Raw genomic sequence first — 17,182 nt, forward strand, 5'->3', positions numbered from 1 at the left:
GTAAGATTTATTTATTTGTTTGTTTGTTTATTTATTTATTATGGCTGTTGCATTTGAGCAAATCCTCATTTGCTGCAGCCTGGGACCTCGCTGCTCTGCTGTCATTACTGTGCTTTCTATCATGTTACAGTTGTCATTAAAGCTGTATCTGTGGTTTGGGAAAGGATATGTGAAAATCGTAGCTCAGTATAAATTTCTTCTACATAGATGGCAGTAGGTGGCAAAATTCTCACAGGATTTCAGCTGTTTGGTCACCAACAGTGATCTGGTATAGCTCTGGAAAGCAGAGAAGCTTGCTGTGGAAACCTCTGACCTTAAGCAAGGTTAGGGACTAATCATAAAGAGTAAACACGTTCTTATTTCTCACAGAAGGGATTCCTGTAGAGATAGAAATATAGAAGCATGTAAATGATCTTGTGATGCTCAGAAGAAATAAACTGGATGTGCTGCAGAGCTGGTTGGAAAGGCACCAGATCTGATTCTTATTCCTACTGATGCTATGCTTCTCTAAGGTGATGCTCGAAATGACCCTTTGATATCCATAAAGATAACTTGACTTCCTTCATAGACACCTCATGCTTCCAGAGTATAGATGTTAATGTGTATTTAACCATACATTCCCAACAGCTACTTTGCAAAGTAATGTTACTTTCTGCATACTTTTCTGTTCCATAGAAGTGCACTAATTACTCTTGCTTGGTTAGATTTGTAGTCCTGTTGTGTGCTTTTCCATCGCTAGGACCATTACAAATTAAGTGTATGCCTTTTGATGTTGATTGATAACGAATTTGGTATTGGGTTCTTATGTGAAATGCAGCAGTGCCAGACAACTTGTCTCCTGACTAATTTATGAAGACCAAGAGAACAAATTAGAGGTGGCCCACACAGATGTAAATATTCACGTGAGTTTAGTTAGGCCTTAAAATAGGCAATCTACATATCAGGATCTCCCCAATAGCCACATCGTTTCTTGTCTCTTGCATTCAGAATTCCTACTGTCGCTTTTTTCTCTGAAGTCCTTCCAGTTAGTCTGCAGGCCGTGATAACAAGGGCCCCTCAAGTGTGACTGAAGGGCCTCAGGAATGCTTTGTCAGTTGCTGTATAACTGCTCCTTCACCACAGTTTGTCAGCTCGTATTTTCTGAAGTTCTGTTACTGCATGGGAAACAACAAGACTTAAGTTTTTCTGACTGAAGAGGGAGCCATAGTTCCTAGTAAGCAGTGTCACTAAGCTGAGTTAAGCTTGAGCGCTCATAGGCACTCTGAGAAAGAACTGCTGTAAGAATCAAAGAAAAAGGCAAGAGACCTCAATACAAATAAATATTTCATAAGACAATGTGAAGTTTAATAACTGATTTAATAAAACCCACAATAAAGCAACACATTTCCGCTTTTTCTTCAATTAAACAAAAGTGTAGTAAATCATTACAATAAAAAACTCCAAATACATTACATGTCTACCATACTTCAACTTCTAATTACATCAACTGTAAATCCCAAGTTAATTAAAACCTGCTTGAGTATTAGTATATGCAAAATACCTGTTGTGGTGGAAGGTCTTTGCTTGTTTTTAGGGAATTTCTAAGAACGGGATGCACGTTTTTCATGAACTGTGATATGGCTTAATCAGTGGTAATGTTTGCACTGAAGCATTAACTTTCCAAGTACAGTGTTCCTTTGTGTCTGAGCTGTGCGTACTCCCATGCTGTGTTCAAGTGTTCCAATTTCTTGCCAGAACAAATACAAACAGAGTCTGGTGTTATTAATACTGTGTTGTGAGTTTTCACCTCTGCAAATTCATCATGAGGTCCCTATCTTAATAAAAAGAGAAAACAAGCCAAGACGGTTGCTACCAATTGCAGATATAAATCACCCTGATGAATATGTGAAACCCTATCAAGTTTCAAGACAATAGCTTAAGTATTCACAGCTGAGTATCACTGCATCTGTTACTGGTCCAAAACTTTCATCTCTGTTCCACATACAGAAATACTTCTGATGTCAGCTGAAGCTTTGTGTAAAGACCGAAGTGCAGAATAAGCAAAAAAATACTCGAAGCAAAGTTCTGTCTGTCTATTGAACACTGCAGGTCATTCTTGTTGCCCTTGGCTTCAATGCAGTTAACGTCAGCAACAGGCATAAATGTGAGCCTGGCTGTATGGTAGATTGGCGGCAGGTAGAAGGCTTGTGTTTTATTATCCTGCATACATTCAAAGTATAGGGATTAAGCTATGAGGCAAAGCAATTCAGTTCAGTGGACTTCGAAGCGTCAGGATGAGAAAAGTCTTTTCAAACTGCTTTGATTCTCAATAAATAAGAAAAGACCTTTCTGCCTCTGTAGGTTGCTGTGATAGCATTGTCCAGTGTGCGTGAGGTCACTGAGCTTGCTCGGATTTCATTTGATTCATAGAGCTCAGTAGTGAGGGACTGCTGTTGTACTGGCTGTTCTGTGAGGATACTGCCATCCTGTTTGCACAGCGAAGATGAATAGGTCAGAGATCCAAGAGTGAGGGAACACTACATCTAAAACTTCTGCTCTCCCCTTGCCTTTTAGTACGCTTAAGTATTTTGCACGTCTGTAGATTGTATTTGAGTACCTTCATGTCAAGCATAGTTCCTATCATTCTATTTTTTCAACAAAGCAATCATGAAAAATGTTCAGTTATAGCACATGTATTATAATTAGAATGCATGCTAATTAACTGGCCTTCTAATGTGAATCAAATGCTGGTTTAGACATTCAAAATTATTATTAATAAATTTTATCTTACAAATCAAAATTGTAAAATAAATAACCTCCTTCTAAAGCATAAACCCTATTCTAAAATACATTACAGATAACCAATCACTGAGAACACTTTGGGTCCAGTGCTGGGTCTCCAGTTAAACACCAGAAGTTTGGGCAAGGATCTTCCTGTCTGGATTTGTGAATGTCCAGATTAAAGCTAAGTTTCTGGTCTGCTTAAGGTAAATCCTGCGTCTTGCAATGTCTCCAACAAGACAGTTTAGAAAAGAATTCAGCTAGCACTGCATGCATCGTAATTTAAAATACTGTATGAGAATGACTATTGTAAAAATACTGTCTGATGAATTTGGAGATCATAATGTATGGAACCCTGGCATGATCAATAATATTACAGATGTTAATTGAAATACTGAATACTCGATGCTCCACTTGGAGTGCAGGTACTTTGTGGTACACAAAAGACAATCTCAAACTGTAATTTGTGAGGTATCTGCAGAACCACGTTGCAGTTTGTAAACAATCTGAAAACAACTTTGTCTCAAAACCATAATAAATTTAATAAACCAGCACAAGGGAGAGAATGGAACACATGTTCTGTAGGGCAACCACTGCACTTGCAGCACTAGTTCTCCCTGCTGCATGTTAAATGGTATAAATCCACATGTTATTTTTATCATTCACTTTGAATTTATTGCTCTCAGTCTTTGACTACAAGATAAAGAATAAGGCAGCAGTTCCCAAAACATGAGATTAGGCACTGGAACTCTGACAACTTGCGCAGGCTTTGCTTGATTCCTGTTTATAACTCTGAAGCTGGACAGAGCACTTGTACATTCCAAACGTGTTCAGCAGCAGTTGTCTGGCCTTGAACTGAACTTCCTCCCATTTAGATGAGCTACCAGGAACTGGAAAAACCAGGAAAAGATTTCATAATATTCAATCCTTAAAACCGGACAATCGAACCGTCTTCATATTTACCACATGGTTTTATCAACTCAGATGTCTTTACTCAAACTCCCTTATTAATTTTCTATTGCTCTGTGGCCGTGATATGCTACATATATTATTTCACATCTTTATTATCTAGAACTGTATTGTGGTAAAACTGTCTCCGTTAAATAGGGGTACAGAGAAAGCTTTCTAAGAATTGATACGCATGATGTTAGATGTTAATATCAGCATGTCTTGGCAAAACAGTCAACTTTCCATGAATCAGATCCTCCCGTAAGGGAATTTCTGAAGAGAAGTACTTAATCCCATCAAATAGGAAAAACAAATTCTGTACTGGATCACTATGGGGTCAGTAGGTCTCAGTACAAATGTATTTTCTTTCTTTGCCTAACTTTCATTTACACTTTGTTCTTATGGGTTAATGGTTTCTATCTCTCTCTGTACAAAAGTATAAACAATAGATTTTTTTTTTTACCCAGAATGCTATTTCCTGGATGTGAGTAAGTAAGAATATACAGATGAGAGATAAAGTGGTTTGAGTTTTGTTATCTTCCCCAGCCCTGGCTGGACTGAATCTAAAATTAAGCCATGTAGCAGCTTACCTAATTGCAAATGGACTATGGCAGTTGTTTTTCCTGCAGTGAGAGACCAAACATTTAAATCTTCTATAGAATAAACATCTTCAATCTTCATCAAGTCTTCTTTAATACGATCCACGTTTAAATGCCTTGGAACTCCTGTGATACCAAACATAAGATAAAATTAACTGTCTTCTGCAAAGTCTGTAGTCTATCAAATAAAATGTCACAACAACTTTCAAAACATTAAAGGGGTTTATTATTTGTGCTGTTGGAAGTGTTTAGTAACTTTAAGTTATCATTAGAGAAGAATATGCAGATTGGGATATTGATTCCAGTATGGATACTGAAGCAGTACAGGAATAACACTGCTGTCTCAAACATAGTTTGTCTGTTCCAGAATCCAGTCTCCAACAGCAGCCAACATCACCTCCTTCAGAGCAATGTAATTCTGTAGATACAACTATATTATAGCTCCTAGTCTCTAATAACTGCTTAGCTCAAACACTTCAAGAAAAGTATAAATCACTATGCACATAATTACTTTTTCAGCCTGAAAAGCTCTTTGTTGTGTTACCAGAACTTGACAAAGTAAGGATAGGTTTCCTCCTAAATCGGTTACATGTCTGAATCAGAACTGAAAGATAAATTGTTGAAGGTTTTCATTGATATAAGTACTTGAATAATCTTCAGACTAGATATATCAAAGATGGATTTGTTTCTTTACATTCTTTTTGCTGTTGTTTCTATAGAGTCTTCAAGAAGCTGGGGTTTTGCTTGTTTACAGTGGGGAAACTGAAACGTTACCTAAGAAAGGCTGCCTTAAGAATGCTTTATATACATATTTCTTGCAAGACCATTCTCTGGAGCTCCTGGGTACTTGGAAAAACTAACACACACTAAGGCCACCTTTCATTGCTCTAGTAACATCATTAATTCAGATATCTTTATAACAGCTGGGATACCTATGCAAACAGGTATAACTCAAACATCTGGAATTCAATACACCATTAGTTTGCCTTATCTGTTCAGCTAAATCTCAGCTGTTGCCTTGGAGCTAAATGAGATTTCTTAAATGTATTCTACCATTTTTTGCCTTTGCAGTGAGATTACATTGTTATTCTTTTCCTAAATGACAAGGAAAGCATTTGGTATTGAAGATCTTGAGATTTTTGATTGCAGAAGTCAGCAATAATTCATATGAAACAGATGGGATGGTGCAGGTAAAAACAAGGATTTTTTTTCTCATCCCTACATGAAAGTACTGGAATAAGCAGTAACATGGGCAGGTTAGTTACAATAATGCAAAGAGTGTTGCTGGCATTTTTCCCTTTAGGTTACCACAAGAGGTCAAAAGTTAAGCTTATATATGTTCTGCTGCTTCTTTTCTTTGCCTCCTTCCTTTTCACACTGGTTTTTACTTCCAGTTTTATCTGACATGTAAGCAATACTATCACATTTGTGGAAAAGGGGAAAATGGGTCAAACATGAACCACATGTCCAAACATTTGGCCTGCATTTGTCTCCTTTTACATGTGTTCACATTAACTTTACAAGTAATTAAAGTGTATAGCTGACGTTTATTTATTTTAGCTGAAAGTTTTATAAGTTCTACTTCTACCATCTTGTGATGGTAAACTGTGAGCAGTGCTAAGACCTGTGTCATGCTGGTAAAGGTCAGAGACTCCTGAAGACTGTTGCAACTTAGATGAGCCAGCGAGAACTGAAATTCTGAAGTAAGATCAACAAAATTCCAGACACAGCCCACATTGCTGGAGGTGGTGGTGGTTGTGATGTCCAAGTGCCAGTGCTTCATTTGACACATAAAACACTGCATGCTGTGAGGATCTTACCTTCCAAAATGATAACTCCTGTATCACACAGAATTCGGACTGTTGTCAAAACTACCAGTATGGAAAATACGTATGTACAAATAGGATCAGCAATCTTGTATTCTGGCTGGAACAGAAGGTCCAAAGTGTTAAAAGATACATTAAAGTAAGTTTATTTATAAAAACATAACTCAGAAACACAGTTACTTAGAGCTGCAACTTCTGTGAATATTTCTTTGAATAATTACATAATGCGTAATAGCCTCTGCTTATTTTGCATGACTATATGAAGCTTATAATGGAACATAAAGCATATCATTTTCATTGCTTAGAAAAATAAGTCTATTTTCAATGTGATAACTGCAGTTGAAACTAACAAAAATCACACCTTGCCTCAAAGATCAGCCATTCCTTACCTTGAAACGTATGATGTATGCAGCTACAAGCACACCAATGCTTTGTACCAGGTCCCCAAGGGCATGTACAAATGCTGCTCTCACTGCAAGGCTGCTGTGTCCGTGGCCACTGCTGCGGGCTGCGCTAGGAGAGTTTGACTGAGGTACGTGGGAGTGACGGTGGGAATGGGAGTGGGAATGAAGGTGTCCAGATTGATTCAGCAAAAAACCCATTCTGAAATTGGAAAGAGAAAAATGCTCCAAGAAATGGGCTTGAGAGTTGTGTGCGTGTTTTTTGTGACCTTGTTTTATTTCTTTAATTCAAAACAAAATGAAGGAGGCATCATTTCCTGTTTTATTTTATGAGGAGGAAGAGGTGCAGCAAAACCACGTCCCATGAGAAAGTTACAGGCCATTAATGAATTAAGAGCTTATTCAGAAATATATTCATGAGCATCAATGGAGAGAAAAGGAGATCTTACATTAAGTTAACTGCAACACCAACAGCTGCTGTGATCAGCATGATATCGCCATTTATTTCATAGTCCATATGGATGGTTCTTTGAACAGCTTCATACAATAGGAATGCCATAAGGATATAGACCAGCAACACACTAATGATGGCTGACAGTACTTCTGCAAACAGAGAAAAGAACATTGTGAAAGTGAGTCTCAGATCTACTTCTATTTCCTATTTGTGCTATGGACAGAGCCTTAGTTAGTTAAACTTTTGTGTCCTACAGTACTAATCAACAGCTAGTAAACCATAAGTAACATTCACAAATAAGATTAATCATAGAACCACAGTGTTAAGCTAGATTTAAAGATGACGTGTATCCTCTTGTGTTTACTGTCACTTACCAGATGGATCCCTGGGAACTTAACCTTCCTCTGTGAATTCAAAGATCAGGGTTGGAATTTATTTGCACTGAATTCTAACTGTTGTTCTCCTCTCTGGTCCCACACATTTTGCCCTGATGCATTCCCCAGGAATCAGCTATTAGTTAGCCCATAGCAGAAAAGAATATTGATCTAAGAACTGTCCTTTTCCCTCTGCTTTGAATCTGTCAGTGTGTAGCACAGCTTTGAGTATTGAAGGTGTCATTTCTAACACAGAATTGCCTTTATTCATCAAATAAAGGCATTATTACAATATAGAACGTGTGTTTCACAGCATCAGAATCATTTGATCCATACACTGAATTGGTGACATCGTTATAGGAGAAGAAACACATACCAGTGCAGTCAGCTGCTCAGCAGTGTGTCAGTGCCTGGATGAGTACCAGCATTACCAGGCAGTAACGAGGCTTTGAAAGGCAACTATCATAATCCCTGATTTGAGAGCAATGTGGAATCCTGGAAACATCCACACAAGTGGAAGCTTTATTTACAAAGCAGGCAGATGATTCAGGGCAACAGCCATTATTTATTATTATTATTTATGTATTTTAAGACATTTCTTCAGTTTGCAGAACGTTTGTTGTTGGTTGAATTTGTGAAGCTGTAGTACACTGGTATTTACCAGAGAAATAATGTACTGTAGTTTTGCAATCTAAAAGCATATTCTCTGCAGTGGAAGCCAGTGTGTTCTTTGCAGGAGCTTTCACAGAGTCATTATCATGTTGACATTATAGATTTGTGCTAAGATCTTTCACTTGTGAAATGAAGTATGCACTGTATCAATGGTCTGATGGATCTGTCATTACTGATGCTGTCTCTGCAGCAGTGGAAAGATGCCAAGTTCTATATCTGTGTTTAGATCTGCTCAGTGTCTTTCTAAGAAGGACATATCTCCACTTGGTGAAACAGAACTATTTTTGGCTTAAGGAATATAACTCTTTTCAGATAAGGCTGCAATTTTCCTTTTTTCATCTTCACTCCTCTAGCTCATTCCTGGATCTGTCAGCTTCCCTTTCACCACAGAAAATGAAAGAAACTAAAGATGGAGCATACATAATGTACATTCAAAGAGAATTCAAAAAGATGAAAAATGGTGCTTTCTGCTGGAATTTGAATAGGCAACCAATAGGTCTGCTGTCTTTACAAAGCAGCATTTATGGGTAGTAGTATGACAATTAATGGTTCTGCAAACAAAAGTGACAATGAGCACTGGAAACCATTCAGTGGTACATCTTAGTGCTTAGTGCACGTATATCTTAAAATTTAACACCAAAACAGATTGGTCATGAGACAGTTCTTGTACATGCTTCAGCTTTAAGCAAATGCACATTTCTTTTCCTGTGACAGATGCTCTATCTGTACCCTATTTTTAACACTGTCGTGTTTTAACGTCTCATGAAATTCAGGCTATTGATGAGCTCACATTATTTTGCTGGCAAGCCTCTTAGTGTATATGATATTTGGAAAAATGTATTACAGCAAAGATGTAGCCCAGACTCAGCATTGTTCCATTGCCAGTGTTCACTGATGTGTGAAACTGTCTGCTCAGGCCACAGTGTTCAGAAAGGGTGCCTAAAATCAGGCAAATAAGCTTCACAAAAAATGCGTACTGTCATTTTTCAACCATGCCATTGTCAGTATTCACAAGGCCTAGATCAAGGTTCTGAGAGTTTCTTGCAGGATCCTTACCAACCTCTCCTTCCTCACTGTAGCCACAGAAGCTCTTTCCCCTCTCACAGGCTCTAGTCCTTTTTTTCCTACACAGATCACTATGCTGCTGCTGCTAACACAGAATGGATGAGTAGAAAGGGGCCTCAGGAGATCGTCTAGTCCAGAGCCCTGCCCAAAGCAGGATCAATGAGAGCAGGCTGCTCTGGGCTGTTGGGTTGGGAGTATTTCCAGCAAGGGAGACTCCACCTGTCTGGGCAGCCTTGTCTGGTGTTTGACAACCTCCTGTTGCTGGGGGGCAGAAAAGAGAGGAGGAACTGATGCAGGTGTGGGAAGTTGCTCTCTGTCTTCTCCAGGGATAAAATGATGGGTGATATAGATATGGGCCACCACTGGATCGATCTGGTCAGTACTTTCTTTGGCAGTAAAATGAGGGGGAAAAAAATGGGGTTTTTTCTTGCTTGTTTGTTTTTTAAAGCGAGGTGGCAGAAATCCAAAGGGAATCTTGTTTGCAGAGTGCTACAGAGATCCTGAATTAATAAGTGAAAACTTATAAAACTGAGTAATATATGATAAAACTTCATTTTTTTTCCTTAAGAACCATTTCTGTTAGAAGGCTACGTTATGTCCTTTCTTTGTACTATTTGGTTTTTGAAGAGTTACAAATACATAAACTGCTCAAACTGTTTTTAAATGAGGTTAAGGTACGTCTACATGCCAGCAAACATCCTTGTGGAAAGCATGAACAAATGCCAGGGGTATACCTGCAAGGTCAGGTTTCAGTATTAGGGGGAACTCTCATCACAAAATTAAAAGTTCTTGAAAGAAAAGTTTGCAATGGGAAATGCTGGCACTGTTAATGCTTTCTTGCTAAAGCCCAAAGATCTTAGCTGGTATACAGTTATGCATTCATGCATTAGTGGCTAACTGATGACAAATGACTAGCAGTGATGGAGCTGTTGAATTCTACTGCTGTTCTGGCAGCCATCATAAGAATTTAAAGTAATGGCAGCACAAGAGTTTGAAATTCCTTGAAAAAAGACACCCTGCAGGAAGCACAGAGGTAGCAAACCGTAACATCCAAAATATCTATTTCATGAAGCATACATTCAAACTTTTGGGAAAATGCCTATTAGTCAACACCTTCATCTGTATACTGTAAATTATTAATATCAGTACAGATGGCAACCACATGAAAGCACCCTTTATCATCATTACACTTCCAAATGTGAAGTAATGAGTCCTGAAATTACCCTTCCAACATTTAGTATGTACTTCTGCTAATATTTCTTTTTACACATACCCAAAATGGGCACAAGTTAAGTAACTTTCTGTACTGGACATGAAGGGATATCTTGATTTCTTCTTTGTGCAAGAAGAATAGTGATTCATGAGACTTCTTGCAGAGCTATCCGATCCTGCACTCCACAGAACTTGTTACTTCTGGGAGTTAGCTCAGGATTAATCATTAATCACGTTTCATAGGACTTTGGTCCCAGATGTAGCATTTGTACTGTTCTGATCAAATGATTTACTCCCCTGTAGCAATACATCCCATGTAGTGGATACACAACAGACAGACTGTTTAACCTAAAGTTACTTTTAGATTTATTACTGATTTCATTCCAGTTAGCTCTTCTTCTAGAATTACATATTTTTAGCATTATTGCTTAAAAAAACTGTTACTAGCAAAAGCTGATATCTACATACCTAGGCGATGAAATCCAAAAGTGAACCTCTTTGTGGGAGACTTTGCAGACAGCCAGAGAGCAAGTAGGGTCAAAATAATACCACTAAGGTCAGTTAACATGTGCAGTGCATCTGTCATAATTGCTAGACTGTTAGCAACATATCCACCTGAAAACAAAGTTGGAACAGTCAAGAGAGATAAGTGAGTCTGGGTCCTACCCTCATGGCGCAATTTTCAGCTACTTATTTTCAGAACACTGCACTAAGTGCATCAGAGTACCTCTTATCACTGAGCAGGAGTATTTTTTTTGCCATTATAATCAACATGCCATGCTATAATTTACGGCTACCATAGTTAGAAATGCAGTGAAGCATGCTTTCCATCCGAGCAGCATAGAAAGGAGTTAGTCCTGTTCTTCTCACTGAGACTACTTGCTTGATAACATTTGCAAACTAGTTTAGTATCTTTTCTGTGTATGTTATTGCATATGCTTCAATGGCTGATGCTTTTTATTTGAACTACAGTTGTTAAGTATTTTCACACAACGGAACAAGGACAGAAATCCAGTGACTCAATGGCAAAGTAATTTACCCCACCCTCTTTTTATTTTTATGGCATTATCTTTTAACCATCATTCCCTGTCCTGGCAGAGGCGTATCAATTCTGCTCATGTATACTGATGACAATAACTTTCACAGCATTTTCCTTTCTTATTTATTACCATATTTGTTTTCATAGTTATGAGCTGTATGGAGATAAACAACCTGAGATCGAAGGTCAATATCTTGGTTCCAATTCAACTGCTAAATGCTACCAGTACATAGATGGGTGAGAGAGATTTAAACAATGTGCTTCTCTCTCAAGCATCCCTTATCCAAATGGGGAATCAAGGACAGGCAGCGTCATCTTCCATCTGTGTGAAGATAAGCCCATTTTCTCAGAAAAGATTACATTTTCAGTGTCAGCTCAGCTATTATTTCATTTCTCATTTTACCTTGAGATCCTTCAAACTGTAGATTCTAGCAAGCAGAGCATGCAGCTGGCGTGCCATTTGGCAGGCTTCAGGCTCCAGCCAACATATCTTGAGTAAAGGTATCTCTGTACACAGTGAAAAGCCTCTTAGTGAAGAGGCTGACCGTGAGGGAAGAGTGAGGGGAAATTCACAACAGGCTGACTGCTTCAAGATCAGTGAAAAACGTGTGTGCATCTATCTGTGAGTGCCCATCTGCAGGCAGAGCTATGCCCTTCTTCCCAGCCACACACAAGCAGCAGGGCTGACACTGCATGACTTGCTTGTTCTTCCTGTAACTACTGACTAACCTCTGTTCCACCTGTTCCTGTCCCCCAGCCCCTTTATTTAGATGTCTGTAAGTCTCAGAGTGAAATTCTTTAGAGGTTGAAATTCTCCACAGGCCATCACAGCTCAAAGATAATCTGCCTTCTCACAATTTCAGAAATTCCCAGGAATGTGCAACTCAGCCTGTTTTATTGTCAGCACAGAAGAAAACAATTTACGTCTAAAAACGTTCACTTCAACGCTTTCTGTATATAATCATTTACAGTACACATGTTAATCCATGAGTATTAAATTGAGAAGTGCTTCAGCCCAAGATAAGCCAGCTCCAATTCAGCTAGTCTCTCCAGAGACAGAGATTTCAGATATTAAAAGTAGTCTTAATGGAGCATGTGGATTGAGAAAACATCATTGAGATGAATGAAATTCTGAATTTGAAGGCCCTCTGCTTCCAACTATATTGGTTCATTGCTTGGTGGAGCACCGCCCAGGGGCTGCTGAGACACAGTCAACAGCTTGAGGGGGAGAAAACAGGAAAACAGACATCTACAACCTTTATGAATAGAAACCCTGAAGGCTCACCGCTGTTTTCACCCAGCTGTGAAGGACAGCAGTCCTCCCCATGAATGATCAATTAGAAATCTCTGAACGTAACTGAATGCATCAAAAAGCTGTCAAGAAAGGTGATTTGCATTGTTTTCCATTTCTTCATGCTAAATGGCTCCCACAAAGCGATCTGACTTCTGCAATGACTGTTCATCAAATTAAGCAACCAACACTGATGTGGGCTGGATTAATGAGCTTGGCAGTAATTGGAAAAATACATATGCCAATTGAGATTTCACAAAGCAGCTGCTGGAACACAATTTCCTTCATCTTGACATAGGTACCAGACAGCAGAAAGTTTTCTACCAAGCAGACTAATTGTCTGACAAGCACTTCTGCCTTTCCTGCAGAAATTCAAATCTGGCAAAGATGATAGGAAGAGGTCTGTTAATGGCCCACGTAGCCAAAGTCTCCCAAATACTTTGGCTATAAGTTTGTCCAAAAAGTGCCAGAATTTCAAACTAAATGGGACAGAACTCAATGCTGGGCCAGAGTGAAATACATCGAAGCGGTAGTGTGCTGTGGGCTTGCAGGCTTCTTCACTTATTCTGCTGCTGATTGCCTGCCCTATGACAAGGTACTCACATCAAGACCCACAGAAGCACACAGATACTCAAGTCCTACTTATTCTCTCTGAAAGTTGGATGCCTGAATATTTTATGGGTCTGGGCCTTAGAGCTGTCTGCCGCAGTGCCCAAATACTGCACCAGTACTGGTAACCGCATACAGGAACCTGAGAACGATGAGTCCAGCTACAGTAGCAATGCTTCATAAGGAGAAATCAGCCACTCTGACGTGAGCCTGCAGAAGTCCTGGTTGTAAGGGAGAAGCAGCGGAGAAAGTGACAGCGATGAGAGTATTTTTCCTCTCAACACCTATTATTTCTGGAGCTGACCATGTACTAGATATGGAGATATCTACAACACTGTGAAAACACAGTCTCTGTGACTTCAGCATCAAGCTGCTAACAGCTTGGGAACATTACTCAGCATCGTGCCCTTCGGATGGACTAAATTCAGCGTGTATCAGAATGCCAGTATAAGTACAATCAAAAGAAATCACGCTTACCACAAATGATGTCCACAGCTGAGACGCAACACCATATTAACACTGATCCCTCATCAAATTTACCTGAGCTCACACTGCGCCAAAATCTCAGCCAGAGAAAAAAAACAGAGCCAGAGGGCAAATGAAGGCATTCAACCAGATCCCTGCAAGCCTGAAGCGAGTGCTGATCCGTGATGAGCTGATGTATTGTGGCAGTGTTACTAATGACTAACTGCACGCTGAAAGCGAGGTGTTGAGAGACAAAGCCACTGTTTTCTCTTAACCCACATTCCTGAAACAAGGCCCAAACAAAACTATGGTGCAGATGCAGTCAGTTATCTGCTCTCCCCCTGAAAAAAATGACCATTTCTCCTACGGCTTGTTATTTTGTTCTATGAATGTGGGAGGAATGGTACTATTCCGTGGTGCAGTACCTGAGGCATCCTTCCTTCACAGTTTATTTGTTGCTTTTTTTTTTTCCTGGCAAATTATGGCTCCTAAATTCACTAAATTTTCTATTATCTAGACCTGTATGTTAAAATGCAAGTTATGAAATGAAAATTAGTTGTCAGTCATTGCTGCTAGAAAGATCGGGCTCAACTTAACAGCCTGTCTAATGACTGATGGGTGCAGTGCATCCACATGCAGGCACTGTGCATTGCTCCCCGCTGCTTCACACCAGCCAAAGTGAAGGAGAGTTCCAGCATTCTGCAGGTGGCTGAGCAGCCCCAAGTGCTTACACTGAACGTCATGGGGCACATCCAAAACCAGGTGGTAACAGGGCACTGCTATTGCACTGGTAAGCGATCAAAAGATAAATAGTACACCTTGTAAAAATGGTTAGATAATAGTGAAGGCATAACATGTGTTAGTTACACATCCAGAGGACTTCCAACTTTAAATTTTATGTCAAGCCCATGCCACTGTAGCCACTAAATAGAGACATGTTTTGTACAGACTGCTCTATTATGCACAGGTTCTACTCAACCTTAATAGCAAATGACAGCGTGCCTTTATGAGAGAGTAATAGGAGCTGAACTTGAGCACCGGACTCATTCTTCTGGGTAAAACCAGCAGATCTTTTCCAAGTACTAACAAACAAAAACTACAAAGAACGTGATTTAACCAAGGAACCAGCACTGTGAACTGCTGTACTGGGAAGTACTAAAAAGCTGCTTGTTTTAACTTTGATCATATGCTTTATGCCTGGCTGGAACACGCACTGGTCCAGAGCACCGCGGGACATCAGGAAGTTGTCAAGGGAGCGCTCTGCTCTGCACTGCACTGTTGGGCAGCTTGTCTTCTTGGGTGCAGAAACCAGAGTATATTGCCGGGTCTGATGGCTAAAGATAAATACTTCCCAATACTGGTTTTGTTATTATGTCAGTGTCACCCTTGGAAACTCTACTTGCCTGCTGTCCTTGCAAACACAGCAAGATTGTATGGTAGTAATCAAAAAACACTGGAGATGAAATTACCCATCCTTCATGCGTACCCGTGTGACACCACGCAGTCCTCCCTTGCCAATCACACCTTAGAAACTTACAGAACAGGAGCAATAAAGAGCTGCGAGCCAACAAAATGCCCACTTCGTGCCGTTCTGGGGAGGTGATGAGCTCCAGGTAAGGAAGCTGCAAGTTCCCCTTTCTTCCCTTGCACGGAAAGCACGGCTGGACTTCGCTCCCGCTCCCCCCGGGGCTTATCACTAATCGCTCCGATCTCCAAACGGCTCTCTCCGCAAACACGTAAAACCGAGGCCAGAGCAGCGCCCGACTCACCTACGAGCTCCCCGGTCATGAAGAGCAGATAGAGGACGGCGGCGGCCGTCAGCCGCTTCTTGACGCGCCGCAGCTTGCAAAGCTCCCTCCGGCTGCGGCAGCGGCCGCAGGGCTCGGGCCCGCCGCGCAGCGCGATGTCCCGCTCGGCCACGGACTCGTCGTCGGACGGCGGCGCGGGGTGCAGCCCGTTGGCCGGAGCCTCGGGGGCCCCCTCCGCCGCGTCGTCCGCCACCACCACCCGCAGCTTATTGAAGCGGGGGAAGTCCTCGTCCCCCGCCTCGTCCGAGAAGTCGAAGGCACTGGAGTCGTTCAGGAACAGGGGCGGCTCGCTCCTCCGCAGCGCGGACTTGATGCTGCTCCACAGGCCGGGCCCGGCCATAGCGGCGGCGGCGGGCACCCCGCGGGGCGCGGCCGATCCTGGCGCGGCTCCCCGCGTCCCTCAGGGCATGGCCCCTGCCCCGCGCCGCCGGGCCCTACCGCGGCCGCCCGGGGACGCGGCGGCTCGCGGCCTCCGCCGCCCGTCCTCTCGCGGGCGCTGCCGGCCGCGGCCCAGTCCCAAGCGGCGCGGCGGGACGCGGCGCGGCTCCCCCGGCGCGGCCCGGTCACGGCGCGGCCGGGCAGGCGGCGCCGGGCGCGGGGCCGCCTCCCCGCCGGCGCAGGGGGAGCGCCGCCGCCGCCATGCGCGTCACCTCGCTCAGCGCCGCGCTCCGGGCATCGCGGCCGGACCGCGGACCGCGCCTGGACCCAACGCCCCCGGGAGAGCCGCGCGGAGGACGGCGGCGGTGGACGCGGAGTGACGGGCAGGAACGGCGGCTGGCATCGCCCGCCGATCGCCGCCGCGGCACTGCGCCTGCGCCGCTGGGTTGTAGCACGCGGGTTCGAACCCCGCCGCCGCGGAGCCGCACATGGGGCAGGCAAGTTGCACTCAGAAAGCTGTAAAGCTCGGGTGCGATCTGTCGGCACACGGACAGCTGCTGTCATGTGCGCTGTGTCGTCCAGTGCTGCGGTCACAGGTGTGCAGCGCGCAGCCTCCTCCTTTCCCCATAGAAACACCACTCCTTGCACCGTCCCCAGCAATTGCAGGGTGGTGGTGTGTCCCACATCGCCCTTCACATTCCTTCAAGGATGTAGGGAGAAACAAGCCATGAGGCCCAGCGTCATCTAAGCCATCCTCCTCTGGCTTAAAAGGGACTTGAGTTTTGCTTCTACAAATCCTGACAGAGCCGTGTTTTCCTGCCCCGATGGCAGCTCAGGGCCAGGCTGTACGCATTGCCAAGTGCTGTCACTGCTGTGTTCTGAACCGATAAGCCTTCCTGGAGAAACACAGCACGGTGAGGGAAAGCACAGGCCCCAAAGCCCTGTTTAGATAACAGAGGCAGTGCTAGCAACGCTTTTTCACAGCTCCCTGAAATTCAGAGCGGCAGGTGAGCGTGCCTCTTAACCAAACACGATCCTCACTGCAGGGCTCATTGAACTCCCTTTTCAAACACCTTCACCCGTCAGAAGAAATCCCCACAGAACCCCTCTCAGGCCCACAGAGTCGGCAGTGCCCGCAGCAGCCACATCCCAGCCCAGACCTTCCACCTGCAACAGAGCCCCCCGTGTGAGCCACGCAGGATCGCTGCGCACAGGAAAGGGAAAAAGAGACACTTCTATCAACCTCATTTTTGGAGCGTTGGGTTTGATAAGTAGTTACAT

General features: G+C 42.6%; 1 protein-coding gene across 2 annotated transcripts; it reads right to left on the reverse strand.

Moving 5' to 3' along the window:
* Positions 1 to 1,322: 1,322 nt before the first annotated feature.
* SLC30A4 (solute carrier family 30 member 4) lies at positions 1,323 to 16,330 on the reverse strand. Of its 2 annotated transcripts, NM_001293283.2 has the most exons (7): positions 15,485 to 15,907; positions 10,780 to 10,926; positions 6,984 to 7,137; positions 6,523 to 6,736; positions 6,128 to 6,233; positions 4,299 to 4,433; positions 1,323 to 3,650 (listed from the first exon to the last, which is right to left on the reverse strand). In NM_001293283.2, the coding sequence occupies exons 1-7, from the start codon at positions 15,861 to 15,863 to the stop codon at positions 3,496 to 3,498; spliced, it is 1,290 nt and encodes a 429-aa protein (NP_001280212.1). In that variant the 5' UTR covers positions 15,864 to 15,907; the 3' UTR covers positions 1,323 to 3,495. The 2 variants fall into 2 exon arrangements, with proteins under 2 accessions (NP_001280212.1, XP_004943866.2); XM_004943809.5 differs by lacking the exon at positions 10,780 to 10,926 and having other exon boundaries at positions 1,338 to 3,650; positions 15,485 to 16,330.
* Positions 16,331 to 17,182: the final 852 nt, after the last annotated feature.

The sequence above is a fragment of the Gallus gallus genome, chromosome 10 (genome assembly GCF_016699485.2).
Source record: "Gallus gallus isolate bGalGal1 chromosome 10, bGalGal1.mat.broiler.GRCg7b, whole genome shotgun sequence".
Classification (NCBI taxonomy): Eukaryota; Metazoa; Chordata; class Aves; order Galliformes; family Phasianidae; genus Gallus; species Gallus gallus.

Excerpts from the sequence above, each read along its gene's own strand:
- SLC30A4 (NM_001293283.2), bottom strand. The coding sequence starts at position 15,863 with ATGGCCGGGCCCGGCCTGTGGAGCAGCATCAAGTCCGCGCTGCGGAGG. Across the intron at positions 6,737-6,983 it reads GGTGTTGCAGTTAACTTAAT|AATGGGTTTTTTGCTGAATC; the intron begins GTAAGATCTCCT and ends TTCCAATTTCAG. Across the intron at positions 6,234-6,522 it reads CATACATCATACGTTTCAAG|CCAGAATACAAGATTGCTGA; the intron begins GTAAGGAATGGC and ends CTTCTGTTCCAG.